The 19,463-nt window shown below is 36.1% G+C and overlaps 1 protein-coding gene across 1 annotated transcript; it reads right to left on the reverse strand.

Annotated features, from left to right (window-relative positions):
* Positions 1-3,628: 3,628 nt before the first annotated feature.
* LOC132067170 (diamine oxidase [copper-containing] 1, peroxisomal-like) lies at positions 3,629-10,965 on the reverse strand. Its single transcript, XM_059460319.1, has 12 exons — positions 10,561-10,965; positions 9,324-9,433; positions 8,931-9,236; positions 8,520-8,632; positions 8,075-8,405; positions 7,775-7,990; positions 7,448-7,684; positions 6,936-7,121; positions 5,855-5,995; positions 4,973-5,241; positions 4,515-4,596; positions 3,629-4,010 (listed from the first exon to the last, which is right to left on the reverse strand). The coding sequence occupies exons 1-12, from the start codon at positions 10,775-10,777 to the stop codon at positions 3,882-3,884; spliced, it is 2,337 nt and encodes a 778-aa protein (XP_059316302.1). The 5' UTR covers positions 10,778-10,965; the 3' UTR covers positions 3,629-3,881.
* Positions 10,966-19,463: the final 8,498 nt, after the last annotated feature.

Below are 19,463 nucleotides of genomic sequence, written 5' to 3' on the forward strand. Positions count from 1 at the left end.
TTTTTAAAAAGCGGGGGCATCTATAAATATGGGGCATCCCTCGCCAGAGGTTGGCTCCTTGATGTTCTCAAAGAATACTTGTAATAAAATAGATCATATATATACAATCTTTCCTTCAGTTTCTAATTCGGCCAAGGCTGTTTTGTTCAAGTTTATAGTGTGATTCAATCCATCAAGTACTCCATACTGTCCGTACGCGATTATATTCGCAAACAAATCGCCACTATTAGCCTTTTCACTAAAGAACTCTTGAATATATACTCTCTCCATTTCATACATACCAAGATCCAAGCACATATTCTATATCCACTTACAAATTCAATTGATTATCCGATTTCGGGGTAAACACACGTAACAAACATGTTTTTTCATCGACAGTTGAAACAAACATGTAATTCACTGTAGTTAATTGATAAACTGAATTATGTGTAGATATTAATTACATATGGTTAAAGTAAGTGATAAACCTATTAAAGACGCATGTCATACATTTATTACTTTCCTTTGTGGGGATAAAGTATCTTATAAGTTGGGAGTGTCAAATACATTAAAATCAATCGAACCAAAGCTAACCCAATCTATTGTTATGTTGTCTCTTCCTTTTTAAGAAGTTGAATTATGAACTTATAAATTTACTGAATAATTAAGATTGTTTTGTGTTTTAGATTTCTAAAAGGATACCAAACTGAATCGGAATAAGAACTAGGTGTATAAAATAGAACAGTTGCATAAAAGTTTAAGTATACAGGATATTATAATATTTTGATCCTTAAGAGATACTTAACTTTTTTTATCCATAAATGAGGCGGATCTAGGATTTGAAGGTGGCGGGTGCCATAATTTTCTTCAATGTACATCTTGTTAGGAATGTGTATTTGGGTCGGGTCCATCTCTTTTTGGATCAACTTAATAGGCTTTTTTTTTTATTTGTTAATATAAAAATTACATCTCAAAAATCAAGAAAGGAACATAATTAGCATCTTAAACAAGGAATCACACCCATTAATACCCATTAACAACAGAAGTAAAATCAACTTTTTCACCAAGGGACTTACATCTCTTATGTATATTAAAAAGAAGAATTTGCACAAGTAAAATAACATCTTCAATAAGGGAATTACACCAATCAAAATAAGAAAAATAATAGAAAAACTCTTCAATAGGTAAATACACTCCATAAGTAAATATAGAATTAGATAAACTACAAGTTCTTAAAAAAAATCATAAATTTCGTTTTTTCACGTCTTAAAAATTTTAAAAATAAATTTAAGTAGAAAAGTGATTAAATTGAATTTGAATTTAAATAGCTAAATTTTTATAATACCCCCCACCCCCATTTTTTTGCCCATTTACTAAAAATTTTGCCCCTTTTATTTAAGTTATATAGTTTAAAAAACCCAAGACTAATTTTCATTTTATCCATTTACCCTATTATTAAGTACCCAATCATTCTCATTTTTTTTTGTTATTAAAATTTTTAAGTCAAATATGACAAGTAAACGGGAAAAAGGGGAGTAATAAAAAAAAAGAAAATTAAAAAAAATTTTGATCCCCAAAAAATTTCCATTAAAAATTTTTTTGATTTAAATACCAGACTTTGAGATTAAGATAAATGCTTAATTTAGGAATTTTAAATTTTTTTTGTGTTTTCCTGAACCCGGGAATAAAATAATAGAAAAGGGAAAGCATATAAATAATAAAAGATAAATAGAAAATTGGGAGGGAAAAAAATTCTATAAAAAGGAAGAAAAAAACAAAAAAAAACGAAGTCGGAAAATTTGAATGATTCCCTTGTTTGGGTTTTTTTTAATTTTACGATTGGGTGCGGAAAAAATATTCTTTAATTTAAAACAATTAAAACTAAGTATAAAAAAAAATTTTAATCGGAAAGTGTTTATTTTTTAAAATGGAACCCCCCGTTAAATCCACACAACCAAACTAACCAGGAATTGAATGCCTCTACATCTTTCATATTCTGGGGGACTTTAGGCGTAAGACAGTAATAATTTCATGCCAACAATGATTATTATAACATCGTATTGTGCCTACTTCGATTCCCAGTTCCTTGTTATATCTTTTTCAGGTTGTATAAAGTTTCTTTAAACGAGATAGCAAGAAATGAAATTATTTAGTACGATTAAGATCCATCAAACGGTAATCTAGTTTTCGATTTCATTGATATAACATCCTACATTTGATCTGATATGATACGTGCACAATAACACAATATTTTGAAATACGTCTCTGGATTATTAGAATATTAATTGGCATCAACCCAACCTGTCCTCCCAACTTCCAAGAATTCCGCTCTTAATTCTACTATTTTTCAGGCTCGCAGTATATACTATATAGGGGAAGTATAGGTGGCAAATTTGACCTATAAATATGTAATCCGCCTAACCTGTCCAATCTTTAACGTGTTGTGTCTGCGTCATTTTGTTGTCAGGTCAATTTGTACAACCCAAAACCAACCCATCTCTTAAAGGGCAATTCGCAGAATTGCCCTTCTTTAATTGTGCGTCTTTTTAAATTTTCTTTTCGTATTTGAAATGTTTAAATTTTTGCTATTTGCTACTATAGGTTAGGGTTGAACTCAGCGGTCGAAATTTTAAAAAATTCGAGCGAGTTTAAATTTACTTATCTGACAAGCTTCACTGTTGGGAATTAGCATTTATCGAGGCGCATCTCATGTCCTGTAGGGACTTGCTATAATATCTCGAAGTCGTATTACGATTCGCCAAGATTATGCCGGTGGAGGCATACTTTAATGGGCAAACTTTTATCGCGGGACCGGCGTAACTGGAAGGAATTATCGAAGTTATCCGGCCGCTTTGCGTCTCGTCTGCCCTAAGGCATAAGTATGCGGGTCGGCATAACGATAATTCCTTCACGAATTCTTGGTGGGCATACACAATGAGCAACTTTTATCGGGACGAACATAACTTTGTGAAGGAATTATCGAAAGTTATACGGACGCATCTTATCTGAAATCTGCACAAGCGTAGTATCTTGGTCGCTAACTTTAGTTAATTCCTTAACAAAAGTATCTTGCGGTCCCTTAAGATAGCTAAATTAAACTCTGCGAATTTTTTTAAAATTTTATTTGCCGCGTGGGGAACTTCCGAATCCATGGGTGTTAGCGGAAAGAAATTTTAAAGATTTCAAATATGAGGGGCAAAATTTAAAGACCACCCCAAACGAAGGGCACTCCGCGCAAAAAAATGTCTCTTAAATGGATCAGATTGGGTCACTAAACGGGTCCATTTTTCAACCCGTCATCTTCCTGATTTTCATCCGCTTGATGTCTTCTAAAGGCAAAGCAGAACTAGTCATGCGACCTCCTTACAGGTCATTATTTCACACATTTTCCTTAGACATGCGTGGGTCAGACCTGTAGACGCGGCCAGGTTTTGCTGCTGTGGTCCCCTTCCCATATCGTCAGAGTTGATTCCAGAATATAGAATAAGAAAAATCCTTTAATTGAACTCGGGAATTTACAGCTCTTTCGATAGTTCTGAAGAGCCACGGACCACCCACTCCATATTAGTTTGGACGGTTGTGTACATTAGTGCTAGTCTGTCTATAATATACCATGAAAACCAAGATATATTCTTTACGACACAAATGAAACAACAAAACGACATTATCTGTATCATCATTTAGAGAGGGAGGGATAAAGGGGTCCAAATGGATCATCCATGATGTAGAGAAACAATACTAGTACAAAGCAAGGTAACTTCAGACACTGAACTTGGTCCACAGAACAATAACGCCAACTTGCAGTCAAATGTTTATGTTCTTAAGAAGCCGTTCATCCAAACACGAAAATAACAACCCAATTTATGACATCAATACTAGAATGCAAAGCTAGCTTGAATCTCTCAAAGCTTAGCCATTATACCACCATCGTGGCAAGACTTCACCATCACCCCGCCGTTTTCTTTAATATCCGAGTCAGCTGTGCTGGGAGGAACATCAACAGCTGGGGAGCAATTGAAGAACCCATGAGGCTGCATAATGAAGAACATTGATCAACAACAGCTCGGTAACATAGTGACACGGAGAATAGAGTTTAACAAAAATCAATGCAAGTTTCACATGTGATGTATATTGCCATATCCTCGAAAAGAAACATGATATTATTCTTCTGTTTCTTTTGCTTCAGAAAGAAAATAGCTCAAGGCAGGGGCCAATCAAACAAATTCAAAATGCAGGTATATAAGTTCCGAGAAATCTTCTAGAAACACAACACAGGGACAGACATGGGACAAATGTCCTGTTCAGTGGTTGCAGTTGATATTCTTAAGAACCAATCTCCAACCAATTCACAGCCCCAATTCTTAATGAGAAAGTAAATACGACGAGAATTAGTTAAAACTAAACACTAGTCAAAGGAAAGTTTAATTGGGAGCACAACCCATCGTCGCTTCAGATGCTGACCAAGGGAAAAGGATTTCTAATCAAGATGACATGACCAATCAAGAAAGAAAAATGTCATAGCCATGTTATTATACCTGGAGCATAAAACCAATGTGCTCCACCGGCATGACTGGCCAGTCTTCTAGGCGGGGAACATGTATAAGTCCAAAAACATACCTGAAAAATCAGAAAACCTAGTCAGCACCAGTATAATCACTAAATTTGTAATAACGGGCTTGATAGCCATGTGGTTTCATTTCAGCAGTTTCTAATTCACGTTTGTGCTTTTTTCTATCATTCCACAGAGCAAGCCTCCCAAATTCGCTTAGTGAAGTTCTTTCTTTAGATGATAGCCATTGAAATTACAAATGTAACACATGAGAATGGCCAAGTTTGCGTGTCTTTTTCTGCGATCTCAATCTATTTCAATTCTGCTTTCATCTTCAGATGAAAGACACATGAAAAAATAAGTATTTATGTGGTTTATCATATCAACTAGCATACTTTTACTTGCCAAAAGAACTTTAATCTGTATCGAGGAGGATGGACTAACCAAAGAACTATCTGTGTTTCTTCCAGGGATCGATTCTGCTGAACCCAAGTAGCCAATCCCTCACCAACACGAGGATTTTGATTAGGAAATTCTCCTCCAGGAAACATCTCTTCACGAGAGTAAGGAGTGACCCAAAGATTATGCTTTAAAAAAGCAGCTCTTCTCAAGAACTTTGCCTCTGAGCCAGCTAGTGGCAGACAGTTTGTACCTGGTACTAGCTTGAAACCAGTTAACTGCCCCGTGCGATTGACTGTTCTTGTATTCCGGACCTAGATAGTGAAAAAAAAAAAAAATACAGTTCAACCATCATTCCCAAAAAGAAGGCAAACTACTCCCCATAACACACCAGAGGCACACAAATACACAAGACGATGACAATTAACTTCAAATAGACAGACAAGTGAGGGTTCCTCAAGTGGTAAGCACCTCCACCTCCAACCTTAAGGTTCGAGTCACCAAGGAGCAAAATGGAGGGACTTCTTGGGAGGGGTATTAAAATTTCCAAAAAAAACCACCCTTAAAATAGACAAACGATGATTCTACAGTTACATATGATAGAACAGCATAATAGCAACTAGAGTATATGTGCTGCTGACTTCACAACTACCATAATTGACAAATTAGATAGACATTAACTGTAACAGATTGGCAAAATATATGACTATGTGCCATTATCTGAATATAGCAGCATGACCATGTTACAGCCTCCGCCTTCAGCTTTGCTAGAAGGATGAAGGAATATAATACATGAAACAAAAAATTCATACCATTACATTGTTTAGAGAGAGCATAGGAGCTTCAATATTTATGTAAAGGCATTACATAACCCTTTTAAGCTTTACTTTATCCTTTGAAGCTTCACCAAGAGAGAAGGAAACTTACAATCCAATGCCGAGCAGTTAGAGGATTACAATCACGCATTGCTTCCAGTTCAGTTCTAAGCAATCTCTCTTCAGCATAAAACGCGTTATTATGAACATTATTTTCTCCTGGTGGCTCAATTTTAGCATTTACTTCAACCACCTAAATATAAGAAAGCTTACCATCAGATGTCACATGTAGGTCAATGTCAAAAAGAAAGAAACATGTTGAGAAAGGAGCAAGATATGCATGTGCATGTAGACTGGAAGTGAAGTATTGAAGATGTATGCATCCATATAGGCAAATCACATTCATCGGTCCATTTGAAATGAAATTTTAACTCATTCACCGAAATCAGGGTACAAGGAGAATATCCACGAGAATAAAATTCAGAGTGCTATTACTCTGGAGAATTATATTTCAAAAATTCGGTAACCTGTGAATATATCCTGAATAGATTGCTCATAGACAAAAATCTCAGTTTAGTCTTTATAAATGATTTCTTTTTTCACTGTTCCCAATCATCAATATTTGACATGTTTCAAGTGGTATGTCAATCTCTGCTGTAGGAGAACCAGTCAACCAGTCTTCCAGTCCAACATTGGATGTCCCACGAATTTTTCCAATTTTAGCGTGTGTTGAACAACTAGAAACAGATAGCAATCAAGCCAAAAAGTTTCTAGCAAGATTGATAAATTGAAAAAGAAGCTATGTTGAAGCTAAATGTGTTGCATCCTTAAGCAGTTAAAAGACGCTTGCGCTCATAAAACCAGAAAGGTCTGATTGCCTTGCAAAATGGTATACACAATTCCAAGAAATGACATTAAAGGATCCAGCAGCCATTATACACAATCGCAGTACATTTTAGAAATTGTGGGAGAAACAATCAGAAAGATCTGGAAGAGAAAAAAAGAAGTTGTGCACAAGAAAAGAAAATCTTTAGATCGTACATGCCCCCAAGGCTCCAAAATCCTAAAAAGAAGGAAGACCAGGAAGGTCAAGTGGGGAGATTTCCCAAGGGCTTGTGGGAAGAACAATGTAAGGGTGTACTAGTAAAAATGAGTCTACATCACTTGCAACAAAGAGAAGACAGGCAACATACCTGATTATGTGATTCCCCAGCTTTGCAATCAACAGCCATATCCATGCGAGCCACAAAGAAGTGCTGATGTACAGGTGCATACAAGCCAGGTGCAATAGTTGTACCATACTTTCGAACTTCCCCTGGTAGAAGAGCACCTAAGCTGAGAATTCCAGTCAGCTTAACCTCAGCCTCGATTTTCCCATCCTGTCGCGAGAAATAAGAGATAGACGTTTCAATATCCAAATCTCAAAACAATATGGACAAATAGCTCCATTTTCTCCTTTTTTTCTTTCAGAAACGAACTACAGACTTCTAATGTGATTTAAAATGGAATTCCTGCCTTGTTGGAGTGATGTGTGTGCAGCTTAGAAACGTGGAAATGCATGCCCAAATGAAAAGGAGACAATGCTACAAATGAAGCACCACCAGCTGAATTCTAGTTAAAACAAGTATATTACATGATATCAGGAAGAGATAATGCAACCAAAGAAACCAACAAGTTAGTTCTTATTTATAGAAGGGTAACCCACCTGATAAAAGTGCCAGTAAAATCCATACTCATAGTTTGCCACAGTACAGATGAAAGACACTGTCAGCCTTCGGGAACGTCGTACTTCAGCTAAACCTGTTCTCCAATCTTGATGCTTCCATAAGATTCCGTTATCCTCCTCATGTAAGCAGACACAATTTTCAATTGTCTCAACACCGCCTGTGAAGTTTGTAAAATGTGCATCGAAATATTTAATATAGCCTAAGCAATCACAACCCTGCAACAAAAGTAAACAATTGCCCAAAGTTATTTTCCGTAAATCTAATAAATGGAAGATGCATTGCAATGCCCAATAACATTCCCTGACCTTCTTTAAGGAATGTGCATTTTTACCAAGCCCATCTTCCCCTGCATCAAAAGCATTTTTCCTGTAATGTGGCTCATTTGGATCCCCATAGGGGACTACCATTTCAATGAAGCTCAGCCTATGCGCAACAGGTCTACGGCCTCTGCTACCATCAATATATGCAACAGAATAGATAACCAGACCCTCCTTGGGGGTAAAACCAATACGAAAATTCCACTGCATAGGATAATAATTGGTGTAAAAGTAATTAAATCATCCACAGAAATACAGCAAAACGATATATTGTAAAGAAAAAAGTACCTTCTGCCATTCAACAAAGTGCCCACTCACACGGAAGCTAGGACCTTCAGGCTGACTAATAAGAAGAGGTTTAACATCACTTCGGTCAACCCCTCCCCTCGTTTCACCAGGAGTGTAATTTCTCAATGGATCAGCTGGAGGTAATGGAACCAGTTTACGATCTTCAAATTCTATCACAACCATATTCTGCATATCAACCAGTATATGAATTCCTTCAACTGGCCGAGCATAGCCATTTTCCATTGGACAGTCGCTCTCAGTTCTGCAAAAGATAAGAGGTTTTCCTAGACGGCGGTTAGGTGCATCAGCCTCACTGAAATAACCTGCACACCTGAATGACTAGGAGTGTTATTATATCTACGCCACACTATAGACAATGCTATGCATATTACGAGATCTCATGCAATGCTGTTTACAGAAAGAAGCAAAGAACAGAGCAACCAACCAGGCATCGACCATCACAAGATCCATATCATCGATTCCTCTCTTCTTCATTGCATCACGAAAAGGAGGGAAATCCTTCACCACAGCTTCACATTCAGCATATTCAACAGCGTCCTACAATTCAATTTACAGATTATATTTCTCTTTTTGGTAAAGTAGGGTGCTAATTCTTGTGTGGCAATGAAACATTATCTCACTGGATTACTGAAATCCATTTGGAGAAAAAAGAAAGGCCACAAGTTCCTAGAGCACACTACTAGTGCAGCCATTTGTTGTGGCTATGAAGTCACTAGTAGGCATGAGCTTATAAGAAGTCACTAGTAGACATGAGCTTATAAGAAGTCACTAGTAGACATGAGCTTATAAGAAGTCACTAGTAGACATGAGCTTATAAGTCAACATAGGCACTTACCATTGGAGGCTGTATATCAGGCACAACCTTGGATGAAATGACTTTTCCACGGTGGTGTCCTCCTCGAGTGACAGCATGAACCTCTGAGAGCTCAACAATCCATATGCTGGTCTCATTGGATTTCTTGTTATAAACAATCAGTTTAGCCTTCCTTGGAGGAAGTTTGCTAGGAATTACAGGCCCTCCTTTTGTTCTCGGCAATAAAGATGGTTGGAATGGAGGGAAGAAGTATGCATCAGCTAAAGCAACCACATTCTTGTCTGGTTCCACCAAAACAGCCTCGACAAAGCGCATGCTATCTCTCACCTAAACATGGAAGTTCAGTGTTAATTAAATATTGATGATTGGAGAATCAGAAGCAAAAACATCTATATGCATGGAGCAAATAATGACCTCAGGAGTACTTCCAGCTGCCCTGACAGTTGCCACAGCCACGGAGATTTCAGCAGCAGTTAGGGGGTCCAAGGGATGGTGAGATTGAGCCCTCAACAAGGTAGGCAGTCCTGTAAGCACCAAATTAGAACAATAGTTTCATAAAAGAGCCAACAACTTTTCTCAACACACTAACTCTTGATATAACTTGTCATTCAAGTTGATGACTGAACAGTCCAAATATCTAAAATACATTCCAGCCAAACCTTGGATTATTTTGAAAGTCTCAACTCTTGAGCTATGCAAGTTGATGACTGAACAGTCCAAATATCTACAATGCATTCCGGCCAAGCCTTGGATTATTTCAAAAGTCTTAATTCTCGATTTCTGCAATTAGGTTATCAAATTTTGTTTTATAGGTTTTGGCTTCCAAAGTCTTGACCACTTTGGTGCTAGACTACTAGCCTGGCCTCCAAAAAACTTTTTCCCAAAAAAAAAAAAAAAGTCTTTTACACAAACTTTTTTTTTTCTAAAAGATTATCAGAGAACTTTTTCCAAAAATTGTCCAAACAAAAGAATGGGAAATAATTTCAAGCAACTTTAAAACAAGCAAGAAATCATTAACTCGTGTAAAGTAGCAACTGAGACAAAAAGGAAGACAGAGAGTGGAGGATCTCCACTGGCCTCGGAACAGAACACAAGAGTAAGATTTGTGATTTACTTAGATCCACGGATAATACAAAATAAAAAAGTGACAAATAAACAAAATCAGCTACGATTTTTCACTTTTTTACTCGCTCCGTCCCAATTTATGTAGCACCTTTCTGACCAGTTAAACAAGTTTTTCTTTGACCGGAATTTTTTCATATGCCTTCCGAATTTTGAATTTTTAATTATTCTAAACTTATAGTACCTCTTACGTAGTTTTCAAATTTGTAAACTTGATTTTAAAAAATCTAAAGATTATATGCCAAATTTTATTTTTTTAAAAAATCGAAAGATTATATGCCTGAATTCGCAGTCAAAATTCGAAATCTCCACTTGTTACGTATTTTCATATTTTTCCCTCAAAGTTTAATCTATTAGCAACCTAAGTTATCATACGCTATTGCGATATTTTTTAGCAGCAGCGACAAGGAAAAAGCAAACAGAAAGCAAAAAGGCGATACGATCCAGAATCGCACGGAGGAACAAGACATGATATCAGCTTTGCATGTGCGTATGGATAGCAACAAATTAGTGAAATCATGAAATATACCTTTAACGGCAGGCGGATTAGGTGGAGAAGGACGATCAATAGAGTCGATCACAGCCGTCAAAGGTGACGGAGCAGCAGCAGCAGCTATTTTGATGTTCGCCGATCTGGCAGTCCGATCAGAAACATCAGTTACGGTTCCACCGGCAGTAGTCCATTCTGTTGCTGCAGAAGGGGCGGAAGCATTTCGTGACGTCGTCTTTTCCTGAGTTGAGGCCATTGAATTGGATTCGCAATTTCACCGTAACCCCCGTAGTACTTGTTACTATAATAGTAATAATAATCCTCTGACATACAGAGCTTACTATTCTCCCCTCTCTCAATTCCACTATTCCACACCACCTTCGATTCCCAAAACCCAACTGATTCTTCTCTCTGGTTTCCTCTCACTAAAAACTCAATGGAGATGATGAAGACGAAAAGCGTGAGTGGAGTAAAAAGAGGGGATGTGGGTGGGGTGTTATTTATAGTTGAGTATATGCAGGGGAAAGGAACGAGAAGAGGAAGCTGTATTTGGATACAAATAAAATACTAGTAGTACCTCTATTTCTAGAAAAGTCGAATACTGAAGTTAATACTCCGACTCATCCTTGTTTTGCCTTGGCTTTCTCTTCCTTTTTTTTTTTTTTTTTTTTTTTTTTTTTAACTAAAATAAATAATTACGTTATCTACTCTATCTTCACTTTTACTTGTCAAGTTTGGACTTCATAAATTCTTTCAGAAATGGGTTTAGTGTAAATGATCAAATTAAAGGTACTATTGTAACTAAAATTTCATGATTTTCAGGATTCTCACTATTTAGGCTATGGATAAGATGAATTTAAATTGAAATTACAATTTTAACCTTCAGGGCTCGAAATGGGGATTTGAGTGTCCCATACTCGTGAGGTAACGAGCACTTATGCGGGTACCGATGTATTTGTATGGGTAATTAATGCAGAAAGGAATGGGTTAGTGACGGAAAATATATGTTGAGCCAGAGGGCATCGGAGGTAGTGTTAAATCTACTAGTTATGGTTGTTGATTATGTGGCTCATGATAGTCATGTTTGACTTAAACTTGTGATTATTGATTCATTATGCATTCATCACTCCATATCTAGTATAAAATCATGAAAGAGGAAATATTCTTTATATTAAATTGATATTATGCATTTGCATGCATATTCATTTCATACATTTCATTACATTGTTGATACACAATTGGTGAGACATAAGGAATGGTTTGTAGAGGCAGGATTGGATATAGTACATGGTTGGAGTGATGATTGATATGACAGCCTATTGGCTGGGACCCCATGCTGATCTAGAAAATTTGAAATTTCGGGTGAGTATATATACCTCATGAGGACCCTATGGGTCATGTAAAACCTATTGTAGAAGCATGTGTATCTTTGGTGTATATTGGCCATTGCATTGCAACATATCACTTGCATTTCATACCATTCATACTTGACTATATTGTGTATTTGAAAAGCCTTATTTGAACACTTGAAAGATGTAAGCTTTATTACTTGGTTGAATTGTGGAATCCTCATCTTAAATGCTTGGATGTTTATAAACTCTAAAACTAAAGACTAATAATACAAGGAGGTGAGTATCGGAAGTACCAATCTTCATCATCACTATAGTTAAGGGTCAGTAAGCGATGTTGTTGGGTACACGTGCTTTCCGTACTCACTCTATATTTGTCGCACCTTTTGTGTGCTGGTTCGAATCCGGATGCGAGTAAAGGTCGAGATTCTGTTGATCATTGAGTCATACATTAGAGTTTAGGGTGAGTTGATAATGGTCCCACAACACTGGACTTTATTCCTATCTTTATTTCCTGTCTTTCTTCGTTTCGGACAGTAACATGTAGTATTTTCAGACTTATATTCTGGGTAATAGCTTTTGTACTTATAACTTTCAGGATTTGGGAGATGTATTGACTTAGAATAGCTTACGTTCTTATTTTGAGACGTATTATGGGTTGTAATTTTTTATTTCAACATTTAATTCATGTTTTAAGACTTAGTTGTTATTTGGGGATTTTGAGTAGTAACAAATTTGGTATCAGGGCTTTAGGTTCAATGGTCTCATAAGTACAAAAGTAATGTCTAGTAGAGTCCTGCGGATCGGTACGATGACGTTTGTACCTATCTTCGAGAGGCTACAGGGCAATTAGGAAATTTCACTTTTTTCAGTCTTATCATGCGTTCTTGACTTTATCGAACTTTAAGTTTCTTGTTTCACGCTTTCTCACGGATGGTGAGGACTAGATCGATTGTGGCTGGAGAGAAGGAGTTTTCACCTGCACTTGAGCCCATTGCTAGGGCTGTTGTTCGGGACAAGGGTGGGGGGTGTGTGATGTGCCGCATAATTTCATCACATTTGATGCTTTTAACATGAGTTACTTGTTTTCAAGCAGATTTGTGTTGTTTTGACATGTTTTTGTTGTGTTTCAGGTGTTTAGTGTCACGACCCAACCCCGTAGGCCGTGACTAGTGCCCGATCTGGGCACCCAGACATATCTAGCAAACACTATCTCAAACATAACGAACGCGATCAAATATATAACAGAAGCCGATAAGGCTATATTTCAAATTTAGATAATTTCCAGAAAAATTTCGGCAGAGTTTCCTTTGTTTTATGGACTAACCAAAATAACCCTGCACGAGTAAAATACCAACAAAGGCCACACGGGGGCCAACAAAAGATCATATACATAAGCGGGACCGGCCGCCGCGGCGCGTGGGATGCCCAACACACCGAGATACAAACACAATCATACGGAGACGAGCCTGACCCACAAAATATGTCCACGGACCTCTAGACGGAGACAGACGAGAATCATATGACGGGACGGGGCCCCGCCGTACCCAAATAGTCCAAATATACATAAGGATAAACATGATGAAATATATACCAAAATGTACGCTCGGATCAAAGGGAGCAACCCGATATAGCGAGGAGAGTGTGGCCTACGGTGGAGGATCGCAACGTCGTACTGCGGGCATGAAACGCGACCCCGAAGAAAGGGGTCGGTACGGAAGAAGTGCGAGTATGTAAAGCATGCACGAAATCCAAATCACGAGCAAATAGGAATACGGAGAGAATATATCGAATCGGTATAACAAAGTTGTATTAAAACATATATACATAATGCAAATCGAAATCATGCGTAACGCTCAGGAATGTGGTCACCACTCCGACGCTGGTGCCACAACACAGCATACTCCAGAAGGTTTCAAATCTCCGTACATCTCCGAAAATATCATATCATATCATCATACAAATCATATCATATCGTCATACAAATCATATCATAGGCCATATCACAAAGATAACTCCGAACGTGCTTAATAGCCCTATGGCGAGATCTCGGAAACCGTAACACAGCATACTACCGAATTTAGCACAAGGCGCACGATGACAAAACCGGCCCGGGAACCGGTGAACGGAGTCACAATGAGGCACGAGCGGAGTCGTGAGCAAACAATGCAATTTGTGTGTCAAAAATAGCCTTTCAAAACTTGATTACTTCATAAGTCAATTCATTAACCAAAATAGTCAAATAATTAATTAGTACGGAGGTTTATTTCACGAAATATTTCCAAAGTGGTTCGTATGGCTTCCAAAACCTAGCCTAGTATTTCCTACGGTTCAAAACATTAGTTCATAAGGGACAATTTCGAAATCGAAGATTCTTTATCGAAATTTATCCAAAAGAGATCCTGGTAGAACAAATAAGGCATCTCGGGGTTAGCGGGCCCACCTCGGGTCAAGTCGAGGTGGCAATCATAATTTATGGACGTTTAGGGTCTATAAGATCATACATAAGGATTTCAAAGTAAACTGATCACCTTTACATAGATTTCGGACGTTGGATTGCTTTCTAGCCAAAATAGAGTCACTAGGCTTCAATTGAATTGAATGAATAGTAGCCATTTTATAGATCGGATTTCGAGGAGCAGAATTGCTCCCGGGGTTCCGATACCAACCTAGCATACTAAGACATGCCAAAGAAAGGAGTGGGGAGCTTTACATACCTTAGATACGTCTTACGCTCGCCCAAAACTCAAGTCCCGTTTCGCTCAGAATCTGCAAATGGTCAAAGTTACCAATTAGAGATTTTTAAGCTTAAGAATTCCCTTAACCTTATTTCTGCCTATCGAAATTTCGAAGATTTCCCCGTACATATAACACCCCGAGAATTATCTCGGCTCAAAGTATCGATAACAACCCAACAACATCAACAACCAACACAAATCACATTATATCATAAATAGTCCCTTTTCGACATAACTCAATAATTTCCATTCAACTTCACATCATCAAACTAATATCAATAATTTCCATATCCACCAACTAATTCAAGGTTATTCAAACATGTTTCAATAGCATTTCAAGCAATATTCACAAATTCAAACATTCCTACTAATTCCATATTACATCCAAATCTTCCACCAATGCATCAAAACTACTAAATCACATTGTTTTCTTCCAATTTCAATAACATCGACCATAATCCTCATTTAAAGTCTCATTCTCATAATTATATAAAAATCATATAAAATCTACAAAATTCCCATAACAACCTACATGCAAATTCCAATGCCATTCGAATTGTTTAAGGCTTCTTTACGTCGTAAACATCATAACGACACCATTAACAAGCTAAATAAAACACAATTCACCAACACCATGCACTACATGGCTCACGGCCAACCATGCCATGCACACACACGCACGCCACCCTCACATGCATCACACTTCTACAATTCTCATCAAATTCCAATCGTTATAACACATGAACTTATTCCATAACACAAGAAATGGAATTCTTACCTTTTTCTTCAATTTCAACTTTGTCGCAAACGTCGCTCTTTCGCCAAACCAATTGTATCACGTCGGAGAGCGTCCTAAACTTGTCAAGAATTCAACAAGAGTAAGATTTTTGAATTGAAGACAAGACTTAGATTTTTTTTTTTTTTTTCTCTTCTCTTTGAGTTCGGCCGAATGGCCTTTTTTTGCTTACTCTCAATTTTTTTTGTTTTGCTAAGTTTTTCTTGAACATTCCAAGGATGAGCATGAATATATATACATGCTCTCCTTATTTAATTGTCACATGCTTAGCATGTGACTTGGTCTTGGACTTGGGCCAACCATGTTGGCCGGCGCTTTTTGAGTTGGGCCTCAATTTTTTTTCCTATTATTTTGAGCCCAATTCATTAGAATTCTCGTTTTAAAATTTCCGAAACAAATTTCCAAAATTCCAAATTTGCCCTCGGCCTTCTCCGACGTCTTACACCAATAATTTTCCCATAAAGCAACATAAACATATTAACTAAAACCAAGAGATTGACTTATAACATACAAGTCACAATTATCTCAAAATTCTCCGAATATGCGAAAACACGGGATATAACATTTAGTGTCCATATGGCGAAAGTTGGGGAATTATGTGAAAAGATCACCAAAAGAAGTGAAAAAAAGGCAAAGTAACTGTGCGGGCAAATTTACGGAACAAAAGACGGACCGTAGATTATTCTACGGCCCGTCAAATGCACCGTATACTTGTCACAGTGAGCTTGTCAACTAGAGGAATTTTAGGGAGAACCTACACTTCATAGAATATTTTACGGACCGTAAAATCAGTGTAGATCAGTTAAAGTTTGCATCTCAGCTGAAGGAAATTCTATAGAGCAACTTTATGGACCGTAATCTTTTACGGTCCAACAAAAGTGAAGCATAGAAGAGTGCAGAAAAGCAGTTTGACTGTGAAGAGGGCAATTTGAAGGACCGTATAATATTTTACGGCCCGTATAATTGTGCCGACGGGAATAGTTTTGTCAACTTATTCTCCACGATTTGGACCAATATAAATACTTGATTTAGGGTTTTTGTGGACCATTCTTAGTATAATTTTTCCCTCTTTCTTCTTGGGCATTGAATACTCCACAGTTTTGAAGCTTTTGAGGACAAGAATACTATTTTTCATCTTCATTATTCAATTGTAAGCATTAATGTCTTCTTTAATACTTTGTTTTGCATTAAATACTATGAGTAGCTAAATTTCATGCTAAGGTTGTGAACCCAATGATGAGTGTTATGTGATTGGGTGTTTGTGATTGATATATGCATAATGGGTTGTTAGGGTTTAATTCTTCTTTATTCTTCAATGTTAGTTGATGGTTGCAAACATTAATTTAAGTCATCAAACCTTACTTGGGAAAGTGAGTTAGAGTTTGGTAAGGATAAGTAACAAGAACTCGGGGCGTTACGATGATACCCTTGTCTTCGGTTTTGCCCGTATACAAGTACTATTTATTGAATATATTCCTATCTACTGTCAAAAAAATTGTAGGTGCAGCAATAATTTTCGCAGTGACTTACAATTTTCAATTTGCTTCTCTTTTCACCCGCCTATACCATTTCATCCAAACATTCCCCAAGATTTAAAGAGATAAAAAAAAAAAAAAAAAAAAACTTACTAACTTCTATTTTGGAAGGGATAATAAAAGAAAGGAGAAAAGGGAAAAGAAAGGAAAAATGGAGGAAGACCTTGAAATTGCTTTTTGAGACCCTTATCACTTCGCCAACTGTTATCACACTGGAATTGAGTGATCAAACTTTGCTCAACTCAACTTTTTTAGATTTCTTATCCTTTTCAAAAAAGCAATCTACAGTACTAGTAAAATAATTAAAATCAACTTATAGATTTTAGTATAATTACATGCTTAGCCAGTCACTTTCACCGAATATATCTGTTTAGAATGTTAAAAAGCATTTGATGTCATTTTGTTTAGTGAGTAGTACCTCCTATATTTCAACTTATTCGACGTACTTCGACATGCCGTCTTTTGAGTTTTGATTTAACATGATTTTAAAAAAAAAAAAATATCTTTTTGTGTGGTTATAAAATTTTTAAAACTTGTGCGTTTAAACATATCATGACATTTGTGAGACTAGAAAATTTGCATAAAATGTGTCATTCTTATGAAAACATACTAATAAGAAGATAGTCTACATAAAACGAAAATAAAGGATTATTACTTTATGTAACTAGCACAAATTTAAAATTTTGATGTGATTTTCTCTATTATACTTACTTTTCAATTGAACCAACACGAACTTAGTATTTTTATATCTTAAAATATATAAGTTGAAAAGATTTGAACTTCATATTTAGCAAACATTATTACTCCATGTAATAAGGGGAAGTAATTTTCGGCTGATTTAACCAAAAATTATTCAGTATTTGTACATATTGATTTGATCATCAATACTTGGAACAAATGCAAAAACTAACCCCTTATGTTTGGAGGTTAGTGTTAAAAAAAAAAAAAAAATATTAAGTACACAATTGAGCAATTTTTGTCCTTTATATTTATCAGAAATGGGCACTTCTGATCTTTGTTGTAATTACAGCACATGGAGGCAGTTATTTTTGACAAATTGGATCGAGAGAAAAGTATGAACCAAAATGAAAAAAACGATTCAGGCAATCTTTACACTACTCATTTCTCCCAATTTATATAGCAGAAAATAATATTGACCATAAGATTTCAACAACATATGGTGATATTGAGGGTTGGAATGAGAGATACAAATGTTGATTCATTCGCTATTTCATTCGAAGGAAGCGAAAGGTGTATTCAATTGCCGTAAATAATATTTTTCTTAAGGTTCAAATTGGAGAAATCAATCCAAAGAAGTTCATCCAAATGGTTTAATTATATTCATTTTGAACAACTCACATGCTTCTCGCGACACAATCCCATCAAAGATAATAACGCTGTGTGTTTTGATAATAATGGAAATCCAAAGCGATCAATTTTAATAAACATAATAAAGGAATAAAGTTGTTTAAGTTTATGTATAAAAAACCATTTTATACCAGCCCCCACTAGTAACAATATTTTTTTGTCACTCTTTCAATATTTGCAAATAACAAATATCAATATTTGAAATGTCGATGATATATTGAAAACTTGTTTGATAATTATTTCAACTATAATAATTTTTTCTCATAAACTTCACTTTTTCAGCTAGTGAATTATACTTCCTAATATTCTTTTTAAGTCGATTCTGTTATAAATATTATTATAATATTGTGATGTCTATCTTTAGGAGGAATTTTAGAGTTTGTTAGGGTTTGTGACTTTGGCACCAAGTCAATTCTCTCCTATAAATAGAGAGGTTCTCTTCATTGTATTTGATCCCTTCAAGAGAAATAAGAACTCTGCCCTCTTCTCTCTTTCTCTACAATTATTCTTGTTCTTTGCTTTATTATTTTATAACACGTTATCAGCACGAAACTCTAATCAACTGAGATGTTACGATATTGCGAAGCATCCTTAGGTGTTGATAATATGATCGTTTGAATGGGTACTCACGCGCCTAGAGTCATGGTCTTGAAAGATGAAGCAATTGTTTAGATTTGAAATATTGGATATTAATGAACATCACGTGCCCATGCCTAAAACCGAAACGACTTTAACATATACCTAAAGTATCGGCAAGTTTTTTTTACTTTTTCTATTTCTTTTGAATTCTTCAAGTTGTATAACTTGATTTTAAATATGAGCGAATATAATATATTTTAACTCGCAGTTTGAAAGAAAATATGATCCCTGTAGTGATTATATTTTACAAATCTCGTGTTAATTAAATTTGTTAATCACCAAAAGTGATAATATTTGCACAGTGCTTATTGTGATTACAATTGAAGACATGTTAGAGAAAAATACTCTACGTTATGTGGATACCTTAATTTGCTCTGAAGTAGCAACATCTTAAAAGAGGTATTAAGCTATCATAATTTGATATGCTCGTAACACGTAGAGATGATTTTGTTCCATTCTTGAAGAATGAGAACTTTTGATAAATGTTACAAATACATATCCATTCCTTAAAGTGAAT

Source organism: Lycium ferocissimum, chromosome 8 (genome assembly GCF_029784015.1).
Source record: "Lycium ferocissimum isolate CSIRO_LF1 chromosome 8, AGI_CSIRO_Lferr_CH_V1, whole genome shotgun sequence".
Taxonomy (NCBI): domain Eukaryota; kingdom Viridiplantae; phylum Streptophyta; class Magnoliopsida; order Solanales; family Solanaceae; genus Lycium; species Lycium ferocissimum.